The following is a 25,725-nucleotide window of genomic DNA, read 5'->3' on the forward strand; positions in this document are numbered from 1 at the left end:
TTGGGCAGGTGCCTCGGGCTCCTCATCCGTAAAATGGGCTACTAGGTACAGCCAGCCCTCTGCAGGGGCGCTGTGGGGCCAGAGCAGGGTGGGCGAGGAGCAACGCGTCGTTAGCATCTGCGATTCCTGCGTGTTCTCGCGCAAACCAGGAGGACGGAGCAGACCTGCCTAAGGAGACTCACGCAGTGGCAGTGTCCCCATGTGGGCTGGCGTGGGCATCAGTCGTGCATGTGGACGGGAGCTAATGCTGGTGCCGTGCCCCCATATCCCACTGCTGTGGGCAAAGGGCAGCCTCTCTCTCTCCATTCCTGTCCCACAACCCTCCTTCCAGTCCCCCAAGCACACTCCACCCCTCCTGCCCCAGGACCTTTGCACATGCCCTACAGGTCTGGAATGCTCCCCACCCACTTAGGCAAGCCTCACCTGCTTAGCCCCTATGAATCCTAGACCTCTCAGCTCACACATCGCCTCCCCAGCGAAGCAGCCCCTGATCCCTGGTCCTGTTTATAGTCCTGTGAGGGTCCAGATCTCAGCTGCACAGAAATAACTGGCTGTGTGCATTCTTGTCCATGCTCTGCACCCTCTGCCATGAAGACCCGCAGGGGCGCTGGCTCCCACGTTCCACTCAACCTTTGGGGCCACATCCTGTCCCTAGCAGCGGGCGGAGCAGAATAAGCCAACCGCTAACCTCAACGTGTCCGACGGACGATCTGGCCATGTCAGAGGCACAGGGATCCTGCTTTTGCGTTTTGGTAATAAGTACCTGGTTAGCTTTATTCTTAGGATAACAAAAGTCAACGTACCCGAGGGGCCTGAACAGATTTACCACCTCAAAGAGCAGCAGAGTGAAAAGTAGTCTGTGCGTCCTCCTTGGCAAGGCCGCAACACAGGGAATCGACGACATTGGGGAAAGACTGTCCCCTGCAGAGCACAGACCTCGGAGACCGAGGAAGGCTCATGGAACAGCACGGCTCCCCAGAGCTGTCCAATGTGCGCTCTGCTCACGGACGGGGGGCCACGCTAACAGCGTTCCCGCTAATGCTCTCCCCGGAATCTCCCGCGACCACACTGTGCGCAGCCTCACGGGAACATCCCTGTCCCCGAAGACAGGGACCTGGGGCAGGGTGTTCTTGGCCAGGCAGACTGCTGAGCCCACCAGGGAGCTCACCCCTCGCTCCTGCTCACATGGAGGGGAGGGCAGCACCAGGCCCCCCGGGCTGGAGATGAAAGGCTGCATGCACCCCTGCTTCCCGCCTCCCCTCACCCTCTCTGGCTCTTCGGGGAAGAGCAAAGAGAGTCCCTTTGCAAGGTGTGAAATGCAGGGAGGACGCCAGGGGCCCCAGAGAAGTGGGGCCCGCTGTGCTGACAGGCCCTGAAACCCGCAGCGGAAACAGTTCCGTAAAAAGGAACAAAAGGGACGATTGCGTAACTGAAGCCAGATTTACAAGGAAGCAGGGCTCCCGGGCTGGGGGCCGGGCAGGGAGCAGGCCGGCTGTGCCCTCAGGAAGGAGGCACCCGCGGAAGCGCGGCGCACGGGCAAACGGAAAAAAATACATGGAAAACCCTTTCCAGAAGCAACCACCAGCCCCGCTCAGCTGCCACACCTGAAGGTCATGTCACTCACCCACGGCCCGGCAGGCGGGCTGCAGGGGTTGAGTGCGTCCCACTCCAAGGCCCGGGTCTGAAGCCAGCCCTGTGGCTCCCTGGGGCTGCCTGGCCTTGGAGAGACTGACGCAACCCTTCGTGACTCAGTTTCCTCCTCTGGAAAGTGGAGGTGTCGGCAGGATTTGATAAGGAAATAGGCGTATAGGGCTGAGAACAGGAGCTGACCAAACACAAGCGCTAAATAAACATCAGCCGCGCACACGGCTGTCGCATTTGGGTGCCAGGCGGGCGGGGGGGCCTGGCCCCAGAAAGGCAACCCCCCACCCGGGAAGTCCACACGGAATGCAGCGCCCGGTGCGACCACGGAACCACCCGTGCCACCCGAGAAACAAGACGCGCACGAGCAACCTTCCCAAAGCCAGCCAGCCAGCCAGCCACTCCTCCCTTGCAGGAGGGGAACGCCAGAAACAAAGTCATTCTCAGGAGCGCCCACCTCGAACTGTTCTTAACGCTCTCTGGGAACGCTCCAGGAAAGACACACCAGGCTCAAGTTAGGAAATGACAACAACGTCACTTTGTCCCCAAGCTCCTCTGAGAAGCAAGGTCTCGCTCAGTCTGAGATTTTATCTGTGATCATTTGTCACCAACTACTCAGAATTCTGGGGTGCGTAGGCGGGCTTGCACCATACGGACGGACACGGGATGCAGGACACCGGGTGGGGGGAGAAGGCCCGCGGCAGGGAGGAAGGAGGTCCCTGGCGCAGGGGGGCGGGGGACCGAGCTCTCACTCACCCCCGTCTGGGGTCCCCAGCAGGGGAAGCGTCCCACGCGGCGCCACATGGAACTTTTACTGCCCCTTCGCTGCAGAACAAGGACGCGAGCGGACAGAGGGGGGGCGCCAGGGACTGACCCACTGCCAAGAGCACGCGGCAGCCCGCGGCGGCCCCACAGAGCCCTGGGGGAGGAACTCACCGTGCTGCCGAGGGGCCAGCCAGGGCTTCGCCTTCCTTCCAGAAGCAGCTCCCTCCCACCGCCTCGCCCCTTCCCTGCTCGGAGTCCCGCGCCCTCTCCGTGCACCCGGCCTCAGGGGGCGGCGGGGCCGAGAGCAGGTGGACAGTGCCCGCCCCGCTGCGGCTGGGCAAGTCTCAAGGGCAGCCGTGCCAGAGCCGGCAGGCACGCCCAGCCCCAGCGGCCGCACGCACGCCTGCACGCAGGGCACGGGCACCGGCTGCCCGGCCTCCCGAGGCCCCGCGGGGCCCACGCCAGCAGGACAGGCCGCGCCGGGCGGGGGCCGTGTCCTCAGGAGCCCACACCCGCCCTCCGGGGGGCGTCGACACAGGGGCCCAGAGAGGGGTCTCCGGTGTCCAAAGAGCCCCCGCCCCAAGACCAACCGACCACGGACTGATTCCTGGGTGGGCAGGTCGCCCGCCAGCATCCTGAGCCCGACGGGTGCCTGGGCCCGCCCTCCGCCCTCCCCCACCTTCCTTCTGCCCCTTAACGTTCACACAGAACCACGGAGCGGACACAGAAGCAAGCTCCGAGTGTGTTGCTGGACCAGAGAAGAGCTCTCTCCTAACACACATGCCCCTTGGGCTCCAAGTCTCCTGGAGGCCAAAACAGAAAGAGAGATGGGGCTGGACGTCTGGCAGACGGTGGGACAGGCACCCGGCCCGTCTGAGGCTGGATGGAGCGGGGTCACATGTCACTCGGAATCAGGAGAGGAAGGGCCCACAGCAGAGCGCCGTCCCCCACCGCCATGGTCTACACTGGCAACCAGTCAGATTTCGTTATCAAATGGCCAGTCACGTCCCTTAAATTCAGAGGGAGACCCATGTGGGCTCATCGATAATGATGCCTCACACACACTGATGCTTTTATTTTAACGATCCCTTCATGAGAACACCTGTCCTTGTAAAGAGGACACGGGGAGGGCGTGGTGGGTCCCGCAGGGCCCTCACAATCCTGTCCCCGGCACCAGGACCCGGGGGCCTGCTGCGAGGGAGCCACGCAGGGTCTCCTTCCAGCCCCGACGCTCAGGGAGCCCTCGAGCCCACGGGCCGGGGTCTCTGCCTCTGGCGGCTCGGCTCCTGCAGGACAGCGGGGCTTCCCGAGAGCATGGGGACAGCCATCCCTTCACCTGTCCGGCCAGCAGACCTGCAGACAAACTGCATTTCACTCTTGGGAGCACCAGTCCCAACTCTGCTCCGAGGCCCAGGCCTCCCACCATGGACGGCCCCGTGGGACAGCCAGCTCCGAGCCTCCAAGACCCTCAGAGGCTGACAAGTGTGGACCAAGAGGGAGGCCCCCCCCACCCCACCTGGACATCCCAGAGTAAAGGGCTCATGGTCCTGGGAAGGGGGCCCGGTGCACCCACCAAGCTGCCCAGTCCAGGACCGTAGCCGTGCTGCCATGAGAAGGGCACCGCAGGGGTTCCCAGGATGGCCAGCCCATGCACCTGACCACTGGCAGGTGGACCAGGGCCTTCCGGCGGCCCCGTCTGTTCTCACACATGCCCGGGATGATCCAGCGAGCCTCCTCCCCGGCCAGCATCGGACACCCGTGCTCCATCCAAACCAGGCCCCACTACTCAGGATCGCCCCAGCACGATGAGCCACACAGCTCCCGGCGGGGGGCTGGGTGGCAGGCCTGGAAGCGCCACAGAACAGCACAGCGGTGACGGTGTCCCTGAGGGGCTGCAGGACAGGAGTGCCGTCCGGCGGCAGAAACGGCGGGCCTTCCAGGGTGGAGCTGGGCCAGGAGGAGCTGGGAGCACCTGGGGAGGACGGGCCTGCAAAGTGCGGGGCCAAGGGAGGCAGGGGTCCTGCGGTAAGCCAGGGCTATGCTCCAGAACGCCTGCAGGCCACAGACACTTGGCCTCTGGAAGGCTCCGTGTGCCCACCTGCACGCTGGGGATGGTCAGAGAACATGACTCAGTGCAGAAACGTCGCGTGAGATCACGCTCCCCGGCACGAGGTATGCCCTCGGTAAGCGTCCACTTTATTAGCGGGTCCTCTTCTCGCCACCGAGGCTGTCCACAGAGCCCAGGGGGCAGGGGAAGGAGTGCAGGCAGCTGCTGAGGCCGGGCAGGGGGTCTGGGCAACCAAGAGGACAGGAGAGAGGAGTGGCACCCACAGAACTTGGTCCCATCGCTGAGGAGGGAGATGGTGCAGAGACAGAGTGGGGGTCCACGGACCTACACTGTGGGAGCATGTGGGCAAGCCACAGACAACACGACCCACTGGACATGGCCCACAGGACATGACTCATAGGACACGATTCACAGGACACGGCCCACGGGACCTGACTCACTGGACACAACCCACAGGACACAGTCCACGACCCACAGGACAAGACCACTGGACATGATTCACTGGACATAACCCACAGGACACAGTCCACGGGACATAGGACACTGCCCACAAGACACAGCCCACAGGACACGACCCATAGGACAGAGCCCACAGGACACAGTTCACGACTCAGGACATGGCCCACAGGACACAGTTCACGACTCTAAGGACATGGTCCATAGGACACAACTCAAAGGACACGGTCCATAGGACATGACCCACAGGATACAGTCCACGACCCACAGGACACGATTCACTGGACACAGGACACAGTCCACAGGACACAGCCCACAGGACGTGGCCCACAGGACACGACCCACAGGCCTCCTCCATGCCACCCAAAATGGTGCCTCTGCCACCGTCCTGTCACTTCAGCGTGGGGACCCCGGGAGAGCACCTTCGGCAGGAGAAACTGGGCTCCAAGCCCAGCTCCGTCTCCACAGACAGGACGTCCTGGAGGCGCCAGTACACCCTGTCCCCGCGGGTCCTCACCTGTGAGCGGGGGACGACACTGAGCCGGGGCGGTCCTGAGCCCCGGGCGAGCTCCTGGCAGCCCAGCCACAGACAAGCTCGCCCCGAAACGCCCTGTCGGCTTTTCTAACCAAGCTGCTCCCGCACTAAGGAGACTCCACGTCCGAGTTATTCTCCGACAATTAAGAGCCCGGGCACAAGACCGAGACGACGACACGGTGCTGGACCCAAAGAACACAGATAAAATCAGGAAAGAAGTTTCCTGGGATCAACCCTATCCACAAAGCCCACCCCAAATAACGTCACCCTACCTACTGCGTATGGAATAGGACACGCTGGACGGCACTCACACGCGATCTTATTAATTCCTCACTGAAATGTTGTTTCCTTTTCACCTGTGAGGAAATACAGCTGCTGGCACCTGCCCGACCCGACCTGACCAAGGTCACATGGCTCATCAGTGGAAGCTACGGCTGCCCTAGGTCCCTGCCTGCGGCCCGAGGCCGGCTGCCCCTGCAGAGGGACCCACACGGACAGACCGACGGGACCTTGACTGGGACTTCTGCCAAAGCTCAGCTTCGCCGGCACCGAGAGTCCCACTTCCCTTGATGTTCAGACGCGGCCTCTACGCTCCGGAGTTTCAATCTGGGAACGCACCACGGGCCAATGACCAGGCTTAGACCAGCAATGCCTTCTACACACACCAATCTCTTTTCTCTCCTTTCTACACTCTAGGAGGCCAGATGTCCAGCCCGGGTTGGATCTGAAAGTTTATATTCCTCAATTTTATAATATAATCCTCAAATTTTCTCCCACAAAGTAATTTTTAACACCTGCGTGGTATCCAGAGTCCAGCTAGAGCCCAATTTCCCGGACACCTGAACGTTTGTCTCCCGCAGGTGGTAGTGATAAACATCCCACAGTTTACAACTTCTCAGCATCCTTAGTGGCTGCCTCGGGATAATCACCTGCAAGGGCAATTTGCTTTGTTTCCTCTTGTCGGGAGAACTTCCGACAGCCCGTCTCTTGGAAGGCGTCCTGTAACCTCCGGGACTGCACACACCTGTGCTCCAGAGGGGACAGAGGTCCGAAAGGTGAGGAGCGGACCAGAATGGAATTGCCTTGGCAAACCTGAAGAGGGATTCGAGGTGTCGGGACAGGGGAAGCTGTGTCCCCAGGAGTGGAGCAGGGAGGAGAGGACACGCCTCGGGGCTCCTGTGGATGCATCCCCCCATCTGCTCCCCAGGTCAGAGCTTGGAGCAAAGATCGAGTATCCCCAGGATGCTAAATCCGTAACAAGAGAAACGGCAGGGCCCTCCTGAGCGGCCAGGACGTGCACGGCGCAGCACCTGGCTTCACTGAACGCGTGCGTGAGGACCGAGATGCCGGCCCGCCGCTCCCCGGGGTCCCCCTGCTCCTTCCCAGCTCTGCCCTCTCCCTCCAGGAAGTGCGGGCTGACTGTGGGCAGCCAGATGGGCATGTGGAGTCCCAGGTGCGGAAACAGCCCCCTGCTCAGAAGGGCACCTGGGACCCCACACGAGAGGCTGTCTCCCCTTCGCGACTGCAGGTTAAAAAGGCTGGGAAAACAGCGTGCACAAGAAATGTTCGTGTGCAGAGGGAGACCGACGGAAATGCAAACTATCAGGGCAGGACAAGGAGGAGCAAAGCGCGGGGTGATCAGACGCTGCGGCAGCTCTCCATGAGAATGATCCCAGCATGGCTGAAGTCGACGCTGTAACAGGGGTCGTAGGAGTGAGACTGGGTATCAGGGAGTCCACAGGTTAGATCCTGTAATCCCCACGGACGCCCCCCTGACAGAGGCAATTCACTGAACAGCTAGCTTCAATCCCTACCTTGCCCAGTGCTTACCATGGGTGTGGACCCCCCCACACACCCCGTAAACGGTGGAGCCGAACAACACAAAGGGGAAGATGTACAACGAGGGCGGGTGGTAAACATAAGACTGAGTGTGGAGGTACATGCTAGACAGCAAGGACCCCATTCCAGAAAAGACAGATGCGGGACACCTGGGTGGCTCAGTCAGTTAAGCGTCCGACTCTTGATTTCGGCTCAGGTCATGATCTCAGGGTCGTGGGATCGAGCCCCGTGTCGGGCTCTGCACTCAGTGTGGAGCCTGCTTGAGATTCTCTCTCCCTCTCTCTCTTCCTCTGCCCCTCCCCCACCATCCCCTCTCTCTAAAAAAAGGAAAGAAAAGACAGATTCATGTTGAATGCAAACGGCAGGTGAGTTTTGGCTGGAGCCACAGTGAGAGCCCCCTGGAGGTTTGCTGATTGGGCTGAAACCTTATCTTGCCTTCCAAGAACCAAATGAATGAGGTCACTTTGTTTGGATAAATACCCAGTAGTGTCAGTACTGGATCACATGGTATTTCCATTTTTCATTTTTTGAGGACCCTCCATACTGTTGTCCAGGGCAGCTGCACCACTTTGCATTCCCACCGTTGTTCCCCTTTCTCCGCATCCTGGCCAACACCTGCCGTTTCTCCTCTCTTTGATACTAGCCATTCTGACAAAGTGTGAGGTGGTATCTCATTGTCGTTTTGATCTGCATTTCCCTGATGATGAGTGATGATGAGCATCTTTTCATGTGTCTGTCCCCCATTTAGATGTCTTCATAGGAAAAATGTGTATTCCGGTCATTGGCCCATTTTCTTAATCAACTTACCTGTTTTTTTGGTGTTGAGTTGTTCTTTATATATTTTGGATACGACCCCTTATTAGACACAGCAAAATACTAATTTGAAAAGCTGTATGCAGCCCTATGCTTATTGCAGCCAAGATATGGAAGCAGCCCCAGTGTCCACTGGTTGATGAATGGATAAAGAGGTGGTATGCACACACACACACACACACACACACAGACACACACACACAGACACACATAGGCAGTGGAATATGACTCAGGTGCAGAAAAGAATGAAATCCCGCCATTTGCAGCAACATGGATGGACCTAGAGGGTATTATGCTGCGTGAAATGACTGAGACAGAGAAAGACAAACACCATATGATCTCACTTACATGTGGAATCTAAAAAACAAAACAAACGCACAAACAAAAAGCAGAATCAGACCCATAAGTACAGAGAAGAAACGGACGGGTGCCCGGAGCGGGGAGAGGGGGCAAATGGGTCAAGGGGAGGGGGAGGCATGGCTTCCAGTGACGGAGTGAACAAGTCACGGGACGAAAGGCACAGAACAGGGAACACAGTCAGTGGTGAGGTGACAGTGACTACAGATTCCACGGCGAACGCGGTGGCGTAATGTATAGACCTGCCACGTCTCTCTACATCTGAAACCAACGTAACATGGCACGTTGACTACATTCCGTAAGAAAAAAAATTTAAATGATTTACATAAATGAAGTCATCCCAGGCTGCCCTACTGGCTGGACGCCCCCTTCGTTCGGGAAGACCGATGCCTATCGCCCACTGCCCCTGGCCGGGCACTCGGACCTTCCTCTCCGATCCTGTACCACATTGTCCGTCACCCTGCACGTGGACCGGACGTGGACCAGACATGGACCAGACACAGACTAGACGTGGACCGGACACGGACCGGACGCCCACTGTGTCCACTCCCAAACCGGTTCTGGCCAGATGCACTGGCCGCTGTCACCGCAGAGTCTAACAAAATACCACACAAACCGACAACTCAGGAGCCTAAAAAGGGCAGAAATCTGCTCCAGCTCTGAAGGCGTGTCCGTGTCCTGGGAGGGCAGGGCCCCAGCGCCCTGGCTCCTCCACACCCCACAGGACAGCTGCAGGACGGAGCAAACCCAGGGCACGGGGAGGTCGGCCGTCCCATCAAGCTTTCACAACACTCGGAGGTGGCCAAACGGGGAATTTCAGAGGGTTCGCTGAGAGCAGGGGAACCCCAGCCGCAGGACGGGACGCAAAGACAGACGGACACAGCCGTCCGTTTCAGACGCAAGGAAGTGTGAAAGTGAGTGAGGCTTAGCATTCCGCAAGGCCACAGGCATTTCAATTCAACAACCACCTACAGATCCCAACCATTTTTTAATTTTTATTTTTTTAAGATTTTATTTACTTGTCAGAGAGAGAGAGGGAACACAAGCAGGGGGAACAGCAGAGGGAGAGGGAGAAGCAGACTCGCCACCGAGCAGGGAGTCCGATCCCAGGACCCCGGGATCATGACCTGAGCCCAAGGCAGACGCTTCACTGACTGAGCCGCCCAGACATCCCAAATCCCGACTATTTAAAAGGACAGGCTGACCGAGTGAGAAGCGGTGGACAGCGTGTGACACGCGGCTGTCGCCGTCCTAGGGAGAATGACACAGTCACAGCAGCATGCACCCACACTCAGTCCAGCCCAGGGGCAGAAGCCTGCTGGGCGGGGACCCTCCCGAACCCACTTGGGTTCGAGACGGAGTGGAGGACCAGGCTGGGCACGGTGGGGCACGCAGCAGGGCTGGGACTCGGGATCCCAGGGAGCTCTTCCGGTGCCACGGTAACAGCCTCCTTCCCTACTCCCTGGCACCCCAAAACACCACGGGAACTGCCCACCACAGGCTCACGGGGAGGTGGTGAACGTGGGCTGGAGTCCGCGCTCTCTGATGGGCAGGTCAGGGGTAAAGGGAGTTCTTAGGCGCCAACACAGCAACGGAACGGCCTGAGGACCCACCATCAACACCTTATCAGTGCCCTCGAGTCTTGCTATTGCAGGTCGTGAGGTTGTCACCGTCACCGTGAGCACCGGCCGCACAGCTTTCGTGTGCTTAGAGCACCAGACACACCCACGCGCATGTGGTTCCATTTCCAAGTGAAACCACCGACAAAAAGCACAGAAATGCAAAACGACGTGTCCCTGCACACACCTCGGGAAGGACAGGTGTTCACACGGAGCAGGAGGGCTGAGGGGACGCCGCCCGGGGTCCGTCTCAGCTGCGGATGTGCTCGGCGGGTCCTGCGCGTGTCCACAGGTGACCCTGGACGCACAGGGACGGCGGGTTTGGGATGACAAACACATTCTAGCAAGGTCGCAGATGTGCACACACAAAATCAACAAATAAGGAGGCTGGACCGCAACTGAATCGATAGGAACCCGTCGATCATTCGTCTCGGGTTCACGCCAGAAACATCTGGAAAACCTGCCCATTCTAACGGCCCCAGACAGCACATCTGACACAGTAATGTTCCAGAAGGAATCACAACCACAGTCTCGTCCAGTCGTATTTTTAAGCGTGTGACCCTGTCTCTTTACGCGGAGGGACGCCTTACGCTCCTGGAGGGCGCTAAGCCTCAGGGCGCCTTCCTCCTCGCCTGAGGAAGGTCAAGGCCGTGGTAGGGACGGGTGGGCACCTTGTCTTCCAGCGCTCTGGCCCCGGGGAAGGCAGACATGAAGCAAGCACTTCTGTGCGGAAAACACTGTGTCAACCCCGTGTCATGTGCTGATGAACTCAGCAGGTTTTCAGCAAAACTTCATTATGCGGACTGGTCTTTCCAGATGTCAGCCGTCCACCCGGAACGCCACAAGGAAGACGCTCGGGCGAGCCTGATTAGCTCATGGAAAACCAGGGGAACGCCTGCGGGCTGGTCCTAGGGTAATTCGACACAGTTCCTGGCCAGCCCTGAAGCCCTGAGCTCTGTGCTCCCACTTCACCTGCATCCTGACCCTGCGCCGAGCTCCGGATGCCACCTGCTCTCCACCGCCCACCCCGCCCCTCCCTCGACCGTCACAACATGAGCCCCACACATCCCTTCGCTCCCTCTGCAAACACGTCAGCAGGGATCCTCAGAAGAGAAACCGGGTTTTAAAACTACAACAAAACACCACTACCACAAGCAGTGATTCCTTAATACCACCACATCGCTAGTCAACGTTCAAATTTCCCCATCTTACAAGCTTTTTGGGTTTGTTTTTTGTTTTGTTTTTCTTTTTTACAGTCAGATTGTTGGAATCGAGTTCCAAATAAAGTCTGACGATGTTTATCTAACATCTCCTCGGTTCCTGACAATAGAGATCCTTCCTCCTCCTGCAGTGTTTTTGGAAATGACTGACATGCTTGTCGCCCAGCCAAACTCCCCCCACCCGCCCGGGGATTTCGCTGACCCCTCTGGAAGGCTTCCATGGGGCTCGGACCCCGTGCTTCCTGGAAGCCGTGGATGGGTCTGGGCTCAGGGTGGTTCTGGTCTGATTTCGGGCCTCCCGTGAGGCCCACACGCGCGGCCAACTTCCCTGGAGGAGGCACATGACCCTACCAGCTTCCTTCTGTGACCCAGGAGGTTACGGAGGGTCACGGCTGTTCGGGTACTTGCGGTCTGCAACTTGGCACATTTTAACTCTTTCATTTTCTCGACATTTGTGGGCCAGAATTCCTCCTTACACGGAACTTTTCCTCTCGGTCTATTTTTAACCCGGAGGTATAGGCTGTGCAAGAGAAGAGGATTAAAAGCTTGTTTCTCTTTATCTAACAATTTTTCAGAATGAATCTGTCCCCTAGCATCCCTTGCCGGCAACTAACAAAGTTTCCGGCTTGGGTTGGGTTTTTATGTTTTTATTTTTTATTTATTTTTTGTTAAGTAGGTGCTTTATTTAAAGTCTGTTGCAGAGGGGCGCCTGGGTGGCTCAGTTGGTTAAGCATCTGCCTTCGGCTCGGGTCATGATCTCAGGGTCCTGGGATTGAGTCCCGCATCGGGCGCCCTGCTCAGCGGGGAGTCTGCTTCTCCTCCCTGTGGCCCTCCCCAAGACTCATCCTCCTTCTCTCAAATACATAAAACCTTAATAAATAAAGTCTGTTGCAGAGATCAGAAAGCGACATCTGAACCCAAAATCACAAAGCCGACAGCCCTTACAACAGGATTCAGGCCCGCGTCTGACTGGTCCTCAAGTATCTACCGTCCAAGACTCCGTTCAATCCCGAGGACGGGCCACTGCGCTTGCCACGTGGCTGGACACACAGGTGGAGGGCCAGCATGGGGACTATGCCCGGTCACAAGCCTGTCCCCAAACTGGAACGAGCCCCAGGCAGCCACGCGGGACTTTCCTTATTCTCTCTGTAGAGGGGGGCCTCCAGAGGGGACACGGTTTCCGCCAAGGATGAAACTTTCTCCCTTTTCTTTTACAGAATTGTTTACTTAAAAAAAAAAAAAGAATTTATTTATTTATTTGAGAGAGAAAGAGCGCGGGAGAGAGCATGAGTGGGGGTGAGGGGCAGAGGGAGAGGGAGAAGCAGACTCCCCTCTGAGCAGGGAGGCCGACGTGGGGCTTGATCCCAGCACCCTGGGATCATGACCTGAGCTGAAGGCAGAGGCTGAACCGACTGAGCCGCCCAGGCGCCCTACAGAACTGTCTCCTGATGCTCGAAGGGAAATAAACGTGGCAAACAAGGCTGCTTGCTGTAAGGACCCCCGGGGGAGGAAGATGATGTGACCACAGTGGAGAGGCCAGAACTGGCCTGGCTTCTGATGTTCAGGACACAGACGCCCCGCCGCCCACACGCAGGACGCGCCTCGAACAAATGGGGGAGGCCTCCCAAAAGCTCAGAGGCACTTGGGGAGACCCGAGGAAAACTGTGCCTGCAGCCCCTGGCTCTGAACAGAGACTCTCTGAGCGAGGCCAGGACGCCCCAGATACCCACCAGCCAAGCTGACACCCACATGTGCTGATAAGAAAACAGGAGTGGGGACCCCAGGCCACAGAGAACCCGGGGAGGAGTCGGATTCCAGAACCCTGGGTCCCCAAACCGGCAGCCAGGGTCTCTCTCCCGCATAGACTTACATTTTTTCAGGGGGCTGGGGGGCGTGGGGGGCCGGGGATGCTGTCGTGTGCTTTTTTTTTTTTAATGATGACCCCTCTTGCAGGTAAAAATGCACTCAGGCAGGGGCGCCTGGGTGGCTCAGTCGTTAAGCGTCTGCCTTCGGCTCAGGTCATGATCCCAGGGTCCTGGGATCGAGCCCCGCATCGGGCTCCCTGCTCAGTGGGAAGCCTGCTTCTCCCTCTCCCACTCCCCCTGCTTGTGTTCTCTCTCTCGCTGTCTCTCTCTCTGCCAAATAAATAAATAAAATCTTAAAAAAAAAAAAATGCACTCAGGCAACAGAAACCCTATCAGAACAACATCTCTCCTGACGCAAACTCTGTCCTAAATCAGGGCATTAAAAAAATAAGGGCTCAGCTTCCCCTTCCACAGTTAACTGCGATGTCCCCCCGATTCCCACATACCCACCGGCTTCAAGGGTCCTCCCCACATTCACAACCTGTGATTGCTATAAAATCCACGCCACCAGAGCGGAAAAAAAATGGCACGCTACCAGAACTTTCTCTGTGGCAGATTCCAGTCTTTGGACCTGGGGACATTCATTCACTGGAAAACATCTGCCACGGCCCTTGCCTGGGAGATGCCTAGAGTGCGGTGAACGCTGGCTGGGGGCTCCTCCGTCAAGCCCGAGCGGCAGCCCCAAGCCCACCACGCAGTCAGAGGCCCGGGTGGTGGGTGCTCAGCTCCCTGAGCCCGTGTGCACCACGCGGCTGGCTGTGGACATGCCAAGGAACAGACACGAGCCAGCCTTCACCGGGGTGACCGGCCTGCAGCCAGCGTGGCTGTTAATCATTAGCCAGGCTCCCCGCCGGAGGTAAGCTGACACCAGGCCAACGTGTCCCCTGCTGTGTGTCCCTCACCTGTGGCCTGGCCCACCAGCAACCTCTAGCTCGGCCCTGCTTCCAATCCAGGCTTACCGGGTGAGGCTCAGCACGGGAGGGGGGGGTTTCTCTTAATTCGTGGAGGGCTGTCCCTCTGTCTCAAAGGGTCTGTGACCCGAGGCTCCCGTTTGCCAACCTGCAGCTCCCACGTGGGAGACGCGCACCGGACCGCCTTTCCCAGAAACGAGGGCAGTCTCTCCCTGCCAAGGTTGAAAAAGCTGAAGGCCCGCATGTTATTTTAGGTGCAGGAGGGAACGGTGAAATCAAAGCAAGCGTGGACCAAAGTCTGGCCTGTGGTTAGAACGGGGTGGGGCAGGGGCCCCGGATTTCCGGAGAAATCTACCTACGCACCAGGTTTTGGAGATGGCCCAGGGGAGGCTCTCCCCACAGTGGCAGAGGCCTGGGCAAAGGTCAACGCAAGAGGGTCCCCCCCAACCCGGTCAGCAGCGCAGGCTTTGAAGGCCTTCCCTGGAAAGCTCCGGGGGCCTTGGGTTCCCAGCCCTGCCCGATCCCCAAGCCCCCTCAGAACCAGAGCGCCTCCTTCAAACAATTTCCACAAACAGCCTCCCCCGTTCCTCTGCACGTCTGCTATGTCTGTCCGGCCCGTGGGTCTGTGTCAGGGCCCAGAGGCCACGGCCAGCCCCGCCGAGCGCCACTGAGTGCGCTTACGCCCCAGGATGGCCCCATCACAGGTCTGTGGCCGGACCCAGTCCCAGAAGTGCCAGGGGAGGCAGTGGGGGGCTGAGGCATGCTAAGCAACATGAAAGAGGTAGAGAGAGGGACCCCATGCACTGCTCCCCTGGGAAGCCACGCAGACACGAAGGCCGTGGGGCCGCGTGCCCTCGGGAGGCTGCGGGAGGGTCCCCTCTCCAGCCGCTGCCTCCCGTCCCTAAGCCACATCCTCCGCTCTGCTCGCAAGGACACGAGTCCAGCCTGACCTCCCTCCCCGCATCTGCATTCCAAACTCAGCCACATCCCGGGTTTCTGGCAGATGGGAATCTGGGGGGCACACGGGGCATCACCCCCACCCCGCAGGTGTCCACTCCATGTCTGTGCCGCATCTCAGAAGCCCGTTGGGATCGGTGCGTGAAAGCGGCCCAGGGGCTGCCCCCATCCACACTTGCTTCGCTCCCTTCAAGACCAGGTCGTCAGAGGGGGTGAAATGCACCATTAAGAGAAAGGGAATCTGAGCGAAGTTTGGGATCCTGGCTTCCAATGCCGTCACCCGGGGCCCGTGCACCTTAATTCAGATCCCAACCTTCACAAAGGACCCTGAGGACCGAGGGAAGCAGAGCAGTGACCAGCTCTGCCCCGGCGCGGGGAGCCCAGCCTGCATCCAGATCGGGGCCACAGGGAACCTCGGAAACACGGCTCCACTCGGGTGCATTCAGCGTTTCTTGAACACTCCCCACTCTGCCTCAAGTCGTAACACCGGGACCCTCCGCCTCCGTGCTTGCTGAGAAGACACAGAGCCAGGCACGGGCACTGACGCAGCACCAGGGAAAGGCAGCCTGAGGTTCTAAGGAGCAATGGCAAGTGCTCCAGCAGCCTCAGGGAGAGGATGAGGACACCAGAAGCGCCAGCCTCACACCCGCCCCCTGTCCATCTGTGCGGTCCTGGCCTGCCCTGGCCCAATTCCTGGTGTGCTCACCAGGCCTCAGTTTCCCTTGCGCCATCCATCCACATGTCCCTTTAAAAGGGGATCCTCCGGGGGCTCTTCTGACGCCCCATTGCTGAACCAGAGTATGGCTCTTAGATCACTGAAGTTTCAAGGTGAAAGTCTGGGAATGCAGCATCATGTATGTTTTTATTTCTGGGTCTCGCTTGGCTTTTACCAAAACCATAGGTGTTAGGTTTGCGCAAGTGGAAGGCTCGACTACAATCTGGCAGGACTCCTGAGACTTTTCTCTGCTTCCTGAAGATCGGAGGGTTACAGAACAAGGATGTTTTCAAGTCTCTGCTGCCTGAAGCAAGGGAATGTCACTGGGACAAGGTGAAGCATCTCGTGTGAGATGCTCAGACCCGGGCGGGCCAGCCGTGGGTGCGGACACAGCACCCGGAGTTTGTGACTTCCAGAAACAGAAGCCATCACTCGGCTAAGACCCTGCTGTGCTGGGGCAGATCTGCATCTGTGTTCTGATAGGTCTCGCAACGTGGGAACAGTCCGTGAGCAGGAATACTTTGCACCCAACCAAAGAGCTGCACTTACTGAGGACAAGCAATTCGCACAGAGGCCGCCGTGGACCGGAGCCGGCGGCAGAGGCCGGGCTACTCCAGGCGCCCCACTGAACCTTCGAGGCCAGGCCCCCCCACCCAATATTTGACAGGTGAAAAGCCTGAACTCTGTCTTCGCTACCTAATTCCGCAGTCAGGTAAAGGGAGTATCGTTAAAGGGGATTCGTTTCCATCCATCTCAAACCTCCAAGTGTCCCATTCAGTGGGCAGTCTTTCGGAAATAATCCAATGCCTTTGGGAGACCCCGTCACGGCCCCCGGTAAGGAATGTGCCCTCAACAATCACAGTGTCCTTGTGTTAACCTCACCACTCATGATCACTTCCTCCAGCTTGGTGAGTTTAAGCAAACCAAGGCTGAACGAGGTCCCAACCACCCACGCGCACGCCCAGGTGCAGCTAACAGGGCCCAGTCTGGAAACTCTGGCCTCGGTCTGTGTAACCTGACACCTAATGTCACCTGCGTCAGAAACCACCCATTGTCTTCACCTTCATTAAACAAAGAGTACAGCCCGGAGGAGCTCCCTGAACAGGCGACTCGAATTTCAGAAGCGAGTCTAGGCCACGCCTCCTCCAGCGGGAGAAACCACAACAGCCACGCAGAGACAAGCCGGGGTGAGCGCCGGCAGCCGGGTGAGGGCTCTGCGCAGCCCGGAGCGCCCGCACGCACGGCCACCGCCAGGTGGGGACACGGCCTCTTGCAAGGACAGAGGCCACTCTCAAAGAGTGAACTTCTCCGACGCAGGGCCGCCACGCTGGCTGCTCACGAGGCCGCTGTGTGCTGCCCGGGACCCCTGGCCACGCGGGGAGTCCACACCCGCCGGACTGAAGGGTGTCCCCCTGAAAGCCACACCTGCACCAGTGTGGGCCCGCTCCTGCGCTGGTGTGAATGTGCCCTCCTGGATGGACAGACAGGCAAGGAAGGACAGGACGGAAGGCCCCAGCGACGCTCTGCTTGAAGCACCAGTCGGTGCCGGGACGCACGTCCAGCCCTCCGTGAGGCCGGCCGCAAGCAGGCCCGCAAGCCCCCTGCCGGCTGGGGCTCCCTCGCCGTGTCCCGGGGCGGGGGCTCAGGAGGAACAGGTCCCCTGGGGGTCTGTCCCGGCACCTTCACCCTCGCAGAGCATATGGCGCGTTCTGGAACCGATCAAACCGGTTCTCCCCGACCAGATGGCAAGAGAACAATGGTCAAAACCAAACAAACCGGCACAGGCCGCGGGCACTGGGGGACCTCGACTGCCCCCTCGCATCCACCCAGCGAAGAATAAGGCTCTTGCTCACCCAGTGCCGCGGCCAGCGCCCACACCGTCCACGCGCTATTCCATCCGCTCCTCACGGCACCCGCGGGGGAGGTGGCAGCGTCCCCACGGACGGAGGAAGCAAGTGGGGCCCAGATGCAAGAGGGCTCCATGCGAGGTCACGCGGGTCTCCAGGTATCGTCACCTGGATGGACCCCGACCTGACGCTGGCGCCGAGCTCGCAATCACCAACGAGCTCTGCACCTGTGCATGCGAGCAAGCACGCATGGTTGATACGCACGCACATGCACATCTGCAGAAACACTGCAAACAGAGGCACAACTCGGCCTGGGAGGACCCGACCGCCGCTCCCATCACGAGTGATCCGCTACCCGGAAAAACCGCAGCACCTCCCTGTCGTGACCCAGCAGACCCTGCTCCACAGGGGCCGTCCCGGCGTGATGCCAACAGACAACAAAGCCACGGACATGCTTCTCGATCCTCAATGCCGCATCGACGGGCAGAGCCAGAAAAAGCCAGACAAGGCTGCCCTCCAGAGCGGCGCCAATCTGCCCCAGGAACAGACCCGGCAGCTCACAGTGGGAAGGACCCGAGGTGAGGCTCTTCCAGAACCTCTCGGAATGGCTCCCGGCCCTCGGGACACCTGCAGAGCTGGTGAACACCCCGTCGGGGAGAGGCCCCGGAGCCGGACAGAGCAGACGGCAGCCAGGTCAGATGCGCAGAAGGGGATGCTCACGGCCCACAGCCGACAGCCTGAGGCAGATGGGAAGGAGGCCGCCTGCTCCCACACCTGAAGACTGATGAGTCACCACAAGCATGAGACAGCACGGAGTGGGAGGGCCACGGGCACAGGGAGGACACGGGGCCCAGGGATGCGTGGACTGGCCAAAGGGCACCTGCCATCCGAACCCTGCTGGTCACTTTCCCATTTATGAGCAAGGCCTCCTTGGGGAAGGCGTTCGTGAGACCCACCTCCACAGACGCCCTGCAACACGGGAGCCACGGGACCACGCTCCACACAGACGCCCTGCGACACGGGAGCCACGGGACCACGCTCCACACAGACGCCCTGCCACACGGGGGCCACGGGACCACGCTCCACACAGACGCCCTGCCACACGGGGGCCACGGGACCACGCTCCACACAGACGCCCTGCCACACGGGGGCCACGGGACCACGCTCCACACAGACGCCCTGCCACACGGGGGCCATGGGACCACGCTCCACACAGACGCCCTGCCACACGGGGGCCACGGGACCACGCTCCACACAGACGCCCTGCCACACGGGGGCCACGGGACCACGCTCCACACAGATGCCCTGCAACTCGGGAGCCACGGGACCACGCTCCACACAGATGCCCTGTGACATGGGAGCCATGGCACTGTGACACACAGATGCCCTGTGACACGGGAGCCACGGGACCACGCTCCACACAGACGCCCTGCGACACGGGAGCCACGGGACCACGCTCCACACAGACGCCCTGTGACATGGGAGCCACGGGACCGCGACACACAGATGCCTTGCAACACGGGCACCTTGTGGCCCACGTTCTACCCCTAAGAAATGGACTGAGACATCTCCTGTCACAGAGAAGGAAACCCAGGCTGAGCACAGGGACCCCTGATGTTGGGGATCTGAAAGGCAGGCATGGCTCTGGTCACTAGGGAAAGCGTGCGAGGGCGAGTACCTGAGGCCCAGGGTCCATGCAGAGGCTCTGTGAGTGGTGGGGGTCCTGTCTGAGGCCCAGAGGGAGCCTGACAGCCCAAAGAGGGTCCCACATCAAGACAGAGACAGTCCCGCATGACAAGCCAGGACCCCAGGGAACAGCGAGGACTCACCTGTCCCAGGTACACCTGCACACAGCGGCGACTCACCACCTACAATGAGAAGACACAGGGTAAGCAGGTGGCTCCCCAGGAAAACTCCACCCAATGTCCACTCAGGCTCGACCCCAGAGCTGCACCTGTCTGACCCCGCTCACAGCCCCACAGTTCTAGCATCAAAGTCAGACAAGACCTGCAGGTAAGAGAATCCAGATTTTTCTTCACTTTTCTAGAGTCCAACTCCTTTCACAGGATTTCCTGCAAACCCTGGAGCCTCCCCCCAAGAGAAACGCCCTGTGCTCATGCACAGAATATCCTCTTCGATTTCAAACGACCAGTGGACTCCAAGGCTAGGAACTTGGGAGCTAGCAGGAGCCCCTCCCGGCCACGACCAGGAGGCGGGGGCCCTGCCTGGTGGTCTTCAGGCTGCCCCTATCACCACACCCAGCGCTCATATTCCTTACAAAGTGGACCGCCTTTTCTAGAACTCTTTCCACAAGTGGGACAGAAAGCAGATGAGTGGCCCCAGGGCTCGGCCTCCCCATCTGAGCGGGGGAGGTAGGAAGAGCGTGGGTGCTCAGAACAGGCCGGCATGGGGCAGGCTCTCACACTCCAGGACCACGGACTGTCCCTGGGCAGACAGGGCTATCAGCGGGTGAGGGGGTCACCCCGGCCTCGTGCGGTCCTGGGAGGCCAGGATCCTGGCACCTGCCAGTGAGATTCAGCTCTCCTCCCCTGGGGCCCCTCGTACCCCCCTCCTCAAGTAAAAACATGCACAGGAAGGGAGAAACCCCCAGGGATCTAACTGTCCTTGTGGGTGGCAGCATGACCTTGACTCTTGCCATGCAGACTATTTATAACTATTGCTTATCTTCCGAAGTTCTCAGAGAACATGACACACGGTCATTCATTCATCTGGGACATACATCGCTCCAGCAGGAGGCTGACTCATACACTCGCCTGGGGCGGGGCCCCGTCTCCTGGCACCGACCCTCTCCCCGCCTGCACCCCCTCCCCACACACAGCCCCTCACTGCCCAGCACCGCTGACCCAATGGCCGGCTTCCCTGCCCCGACCGACACCGCCTGGAAACAGGAACACCTGCTCACGACACGCACCCGTATATCAAAGCCCGATGAGTGCAGGAGGGAACATGTGACCAAGAAACATAAAGCAAAAATTAAACAAAACAAAAAAATGTCTCTGGAAATAGGGGAAGTTACAGACCGGCGCCTACAGGGTGGTGGCGGCCAGCCAGGCAGGCCCACGGAGCTCGGCGGTCCCCCGTGCACCACTCTACGGGACACCAGGCAAGGCCGTGCAAGGAATCAGGGCTCCCATCTTTGAAAAATCACTATCTGCATTCCACGCCACGGAACATTATTCAGCAATTAAAAAAAAAAGAAAAGATCCAGAGGAACCTCAAATGCATATCACCAACAAAGAAGCCAGTGAGAAAGGCTAATACCAACTCTGTGACGTTCTGGGGAAGACAGAACTGTGGGGACCGTAACGAGATCGGTGGTGGCCCACGGTGGGGGCTGGGGGGGAGTAAGCAGAGCACAGAAAGTGTTCAGTGAATACGGGCTGTGTGATGCTCTAACGGTGGACGCGTGTGACCCATCTGTCCAAACCCACAGAACGGGCAGGGCCAGGAGCAAAGCTTAATACAAACCGTGGCTTCAGTTAGTAAAACGCATCCATGTTCGCTCATCCAGGTTAACAAGCGCACCCTGTTATTGCAACACGGTAACAGGGAACATCTGGAGGGAAATGAGAGTACCATCCACTTCTCAGTAAGTCTAAAACTGTCCTTAAAAATAAAGTCTATTCATTAGGTTTCAGTTCGCTGCCCGGAAGCGTGTGTTTGTCGGCTGAGCAAAAAGAAAAGTCCTATGCAGTCTCGAAACCCAGGAGTCTTACAAAGCGCAGCCCAAAAGCCTTCCGTCCAGAAGGCAGGTGGGTCCTGTGCTTCCCACGTGCCTCCCAGGCCAGAGGGGGGTGGTGACACTGCCCACCTGTCCCCAGGGTGTCCTCCAGAGAATGAGAGCAGGCTCTGAGCCGGGGCTCCCAAATCCCATGCCCGCCCCCTACCCCCCACTCACCCCCCGCAGCCCCATCCTCGGCTGAACTCTGAGGAGCTTGGCCGTTCTTCACGGTGGCCACCTGGACAAGCCATCAGGGAGGAGACGTTCCTCAACGCAAACAGCATAAGCCACCGTCTTTGCTGGAGAGCGAGAGGGGCCCCAGCTCAGCAGAACAAAGGACAAGCAACAAGGCTCAAGGCTTGCACTCCAGCCAGAGGGGAGCCTCAGATCCAGAGAACCAATTACAACCCTGCTGTCTGTGATCACCAGCACCGTTACAAAATGCAAACAGAAAACGGGGAGGGCTACAATGAATTTGCAAATGATATTGCACCAGAAGCGCCAAGTCAGAGAAGAGGGTGCGGCCCAGGGGAGAGCCACCTGTCGGCAGAGAGAAAATGAATATTTACATCAAGAATGGCGAACACCTAGTTTCGCAAAGCCCATCCTCGAGTGGACACAGTGCGCACGTGTCCCTTGGATGTGGCTCACGCCAAATCCCAGGACGGGAACTCCAGGAGAACACACTGGCTTGGCTTGCTCTATTTTCCTCCCTTGGAATAAGACAGAGGACGGCAGTGGACCCCAGTCTGGCAGGGCTGTGGTGGGAGGGTGCAGGGCGCACGCGTGGTCCCCTGTGGACCACCCTGCCTGGCACCCGGGATGTAAGCAGCCATGCAGAGCCCCCCCCCCTTGCATGTCCTAGACACTCGGGGGTTCCTTCCAGCTCTTCAGCCAGACCAAAGAGGCACAGTTCCCGGCTCCCAGGCTCTCTGCCAGCCAAGCACCTGCTCCTCCCCACCCGCAGCCCGCCCACCTCGCCTCGAGACGGAGACACCAGGTAAGCAAGCCATGGGCAGCTGCTCGGGGTTCAGGTCGGGTCAGTAACGGCAGAGCCCACTCACCTGCTTTCTGTCCCCATCTTATTGCGACCTCAGATCACACACCCCGCGGGCCATCTGCTCTGCTCACTTCACCAAAGGAAATACCGTGGTGCTGGATGGTTTCCAGGTGGGCCTGGCCTTCCTCGTCATGCAGGGGCTGACGCTTCTGGATATTCAGGATCTGCAGGAGCCAGTCCTGTCTCACTGATGGAGCTAAAAACCCGGCGGGACCTGTAACGCGCTTCAGGACCGAGGGAGGGTCCCGACGGGGCGCTGTTTGCAGGGACCGTCCAACAGCAGGCGCCCACAGATCCCTGAGTGCACGGCCAGCGCGTTAGAGGGAGGACGTGCCTGCACCCTGGGGGTCTGGGTAGTGCCTTCCTCAGAGCTCCTTCCTGCTCTCGGGGGGGCCTGATCACGGTCGCAGGAGAAAGGGGCCCAGCGGCCACCACCACGGGGATGCCCACGGCTCACGCAAGGGGCATCTTCACGTCCCACGTGCTGTGTCGGCGGGTTCTGCTCGCTGGCCCTCACTGCCAGCCAGAAAGCCAGTGACTGTCCCTTCGGTGCGTGAAGTGCTGAGTCCCACAGAGGCCGCGCAGCGTGGGCAGATCCCACCGGGTCCAAACTCCACGTTCCTCCCCTGAAAGGAACGGCTCCACTCTCTCACTGCAAGTCCCGGGCAGGTGGGCGAGGGGCAAAGCCCGCGGGGGGCGGGGGAGGGCGGCAGGACGAGCGCCACCGGTGACGGAGACAGCCCTGGAGAGATGGCGTGAGGTCCGCTCCGGGGCCGTTTAATGGCTGCGTTAGGGGCCAAGTCACATAACCAAGGACGACCATAAACAAACAGGACTGCGCCCCGGCCACGCCTCACTCCACTGCACCTGCAGCACGAGGTTCGAAAACTCCCCCCGAGCCAGCAGGTGGGCAGGCGACCGGGACAGAGGGGGCCTCGCTCCCGGGGGTGACTGTGCCCCGGGAACGGGAGTGCGGGCATGAGCGTGACTGCGTGTGTGAATGCAGCGTGCACGTGTGTCCGTGCGCACACTCACGCACACACCCAGGCGCAGCCCTGCAGCTGCCCCTCCCCAAGGGCACCGGGGCGCTCTGGCTGACACCCCCGAGGGCTGACCCAGGCGAGGAGGCGAGGCTCCTTCTCCGGGGGGGGAGCGAGACCGCCTCACAGGGCCTGACCGGGCCCCCTGTTTACCTCTGGAGATTAAGGTCCTGGGACAGAAATTACAGTTCATCCCTCCCCGTGCCCTACAGAGATCGTTTCCCTCCCCATTAGCTCAACAAAACAATGAGCTCAGCGTTTGTTGTTGCCAATTCTTACTAAAGTTTACTTCGAACAAAGCCACGTAAAACAGCACAGCACTACTCTCTCCGGAAACACGTGTGTATGATGAAGCCCCACACAGCCCGTGTGCGCAGGGGCAAGGTAAAGCCGAGCCGACCTTTCCGGAATCGTGGACAAGCCCAGCTGTGCTGGGCCACGTGAGCGAGCGCCACAGAAGCCCACGGAAGCCGGTGCCCTCAAGCATGTGGCACGTTCCCACCCCGCCAGCCGCCCCAGCGCAAGCCGGCCGCGTTGCCCCCTGGTTTCCCAGGTAATCCTGCCCACAGGTAAATTCTCCCCGGGCTGGCATGGCGCCAGCACGAGCAAATACTCACGCCCGGATTCCGGAAGGGTCCATCCGCTCAAAAGAACCAAGGTATGAAGACACATTACATCAGTGCACCCACGTGCCCACAATAAACCCATCCACCATCCTAGGTGCGGGAAGTGAGACAACAGGGAGAGAAAAACAGGTGGGCGCCCGACTCACCTTGACGGCTCAAGAGGCACTTTCCTGAGGGGAAGCCCAAGGAAAAGGTGCAACCTTATGCCCAACTTGCACCATTAAATAAAATCACTTTATTTTTAAAAACCACTATAATGTTAATTCCAACAGAGACACAGCACAATGTGGCATGGGGTTGAGCTTTGCTTTATCTCTGCAAAGGCGATTCTTTACGAGACACTGAGCACGAAGACCCCTGCCCCCTCTCACGCCCCGTGCCCGGCTGGAGAGACAGACGTCCGAGCGACGTGTCCCCTGGCCCCAGGGCAGCACAGAATCTCGGGGAACCCCGCGTCTCTGCACGGAGCGGCAGTCCCGAGGGAGGAGGGCAGGGCTTTCTCTCAAGGGGCAGCATCTTTCATATTCTCTTCATCTTTTATTATTTTACAGCTTTGACTTCTGGGGCTGTGTGTTACTGATCGATAAACACAAGATGTTTTTATTTGCCCGTTACGTAAGATGGAGAAGAAATAAAAGTTTAATTGTGTTTATAAGAATCGTAACAGTGGATCAGAAACAGGGAGCAAAGATAGGAGGGAAACTGCTCTCCCTGGCGCTGACATCCAGACAGGAGCTCAGACACCCCCGTGTCGGTCACTCGGGACAAGAGGACAGTGCCACAGACCCCGAACCTCGAACAGACATCCCTTCCCTCCCGGCCCTGGAGGCTGGAGTCCGATCCACGCGTGGCACGAGATCCACGTGTGGCAGGGCCGGTGCCCGAGGCTCCCCCCACCCCGGGACGTGTCCACGGCCGTGTCATCCCCGTGTCCACGGCTCATCCCTCTGTGTGCGTCTGTGTCCTGTTCCCCTCTTCTCCTGAGGACGGCAGTCCTGGGGGGTCACTCCAGCCACATCACTATACCTCCATCACCTCCCTCGAGGCCCCAGCTCCACAAACAGCCACATTCTGAGGTTCTGGGGCTCAGGGCTTCCACGCGTGGATCTGGGGGCGGGGGCCCATGCAGCCCGCGGCACCCACCCTCAGAGGTCTGACCGGGCCAGTGGAGAACCCAGGTCAACACGGGACGTTCCCACAAGTCCGGCGGGTGCCAGGTCCTCTAGGCCCGGAGGGCTGCCACGTGGGCAGGTGACTCGGCTCCTCGGTCAAGTCTGCCTGGCAATGCTCCTCGGGGGGAGGGGGGGGGCGCCAGCAAGGGCGGGGGGAGGCCCAGGGGCAGATCTCCACACTGCTGTCTAAACAAGGACAGCATCGATGCAGAGAGATGGTTCTACAAAATGCCGACGTCCCAGACTCCATTAATTTACTTGCTTCCTTCAAGCTCTCCCGAAGGTAGGACAGCCCAAGTCACCCGTGTAACCCCAGGAGAAAACATGCCCCCCACCAGTCCAGCTAAGCCCTCCCTCCAGGGCCTGCCTGCCCCATACGGGGGCAGAGGGTCAGGAACTCACCGGGATCCTTTCAGCACATTTCTCCCTAAAGTTAGCAAGGAGCTACTGAAGGTCGTGTCTTCTCTTTTAAAGAAA

General features: G+C 59.3%; 1 protein-coding gene across 8 annotated transcripts in view; it reads right to left on the reverse strand.

Moving 5' to 3' along the window:
* TNS3 (tensin 3) overlaps positions 1–25,725 on the reverse strand; it is a 207,626-nt gene that overhangs the window by 118,300 nt on the left and 63,601 nt on the right. For 4 of the 8 annotated variants that reach the window (XM_078059910.1, XM_036102704.2, XM_036102705.2 and 1 more), the window contains one exon: positions 19,438–19,476. The exons of 2 other annotated variants lie outside the window; for them this stretch is intronic. Coding sequence is in view for 3 of the 6 variants with exons in the window: in XM_036102704.2 (XP_035958597.2) it covers positions 19,438–19,476 (39 nt within the window). In the remaining 3 variants the exon portion in view is untranslated. Of the gene's footprint in view, positions 1–2,577; positions 2,694–19,437; positions 19,477–21,527; positions 21,757–25,725 lie in introns of those variants that run through there. 2 more of the 8 variants (XM_036102713.2, XM_036102722.2) reach the window with 2 other exon arrangements.

The sequence above is a fragment of the Halichoerus grypus genome, chromosome 12 (genome assembly GCF_964656455.1).
Source record: "Halichoerus grypus chromosome 12, mHalGry1.hap1.1, whole genome shotgun sequence".
Taxonomy (NCBI): Eukaryota; Metazoa; Chordata; class Mammalia; order Carnivora; family Phocidae; genus Halichoerus; species Halichoerus grypus.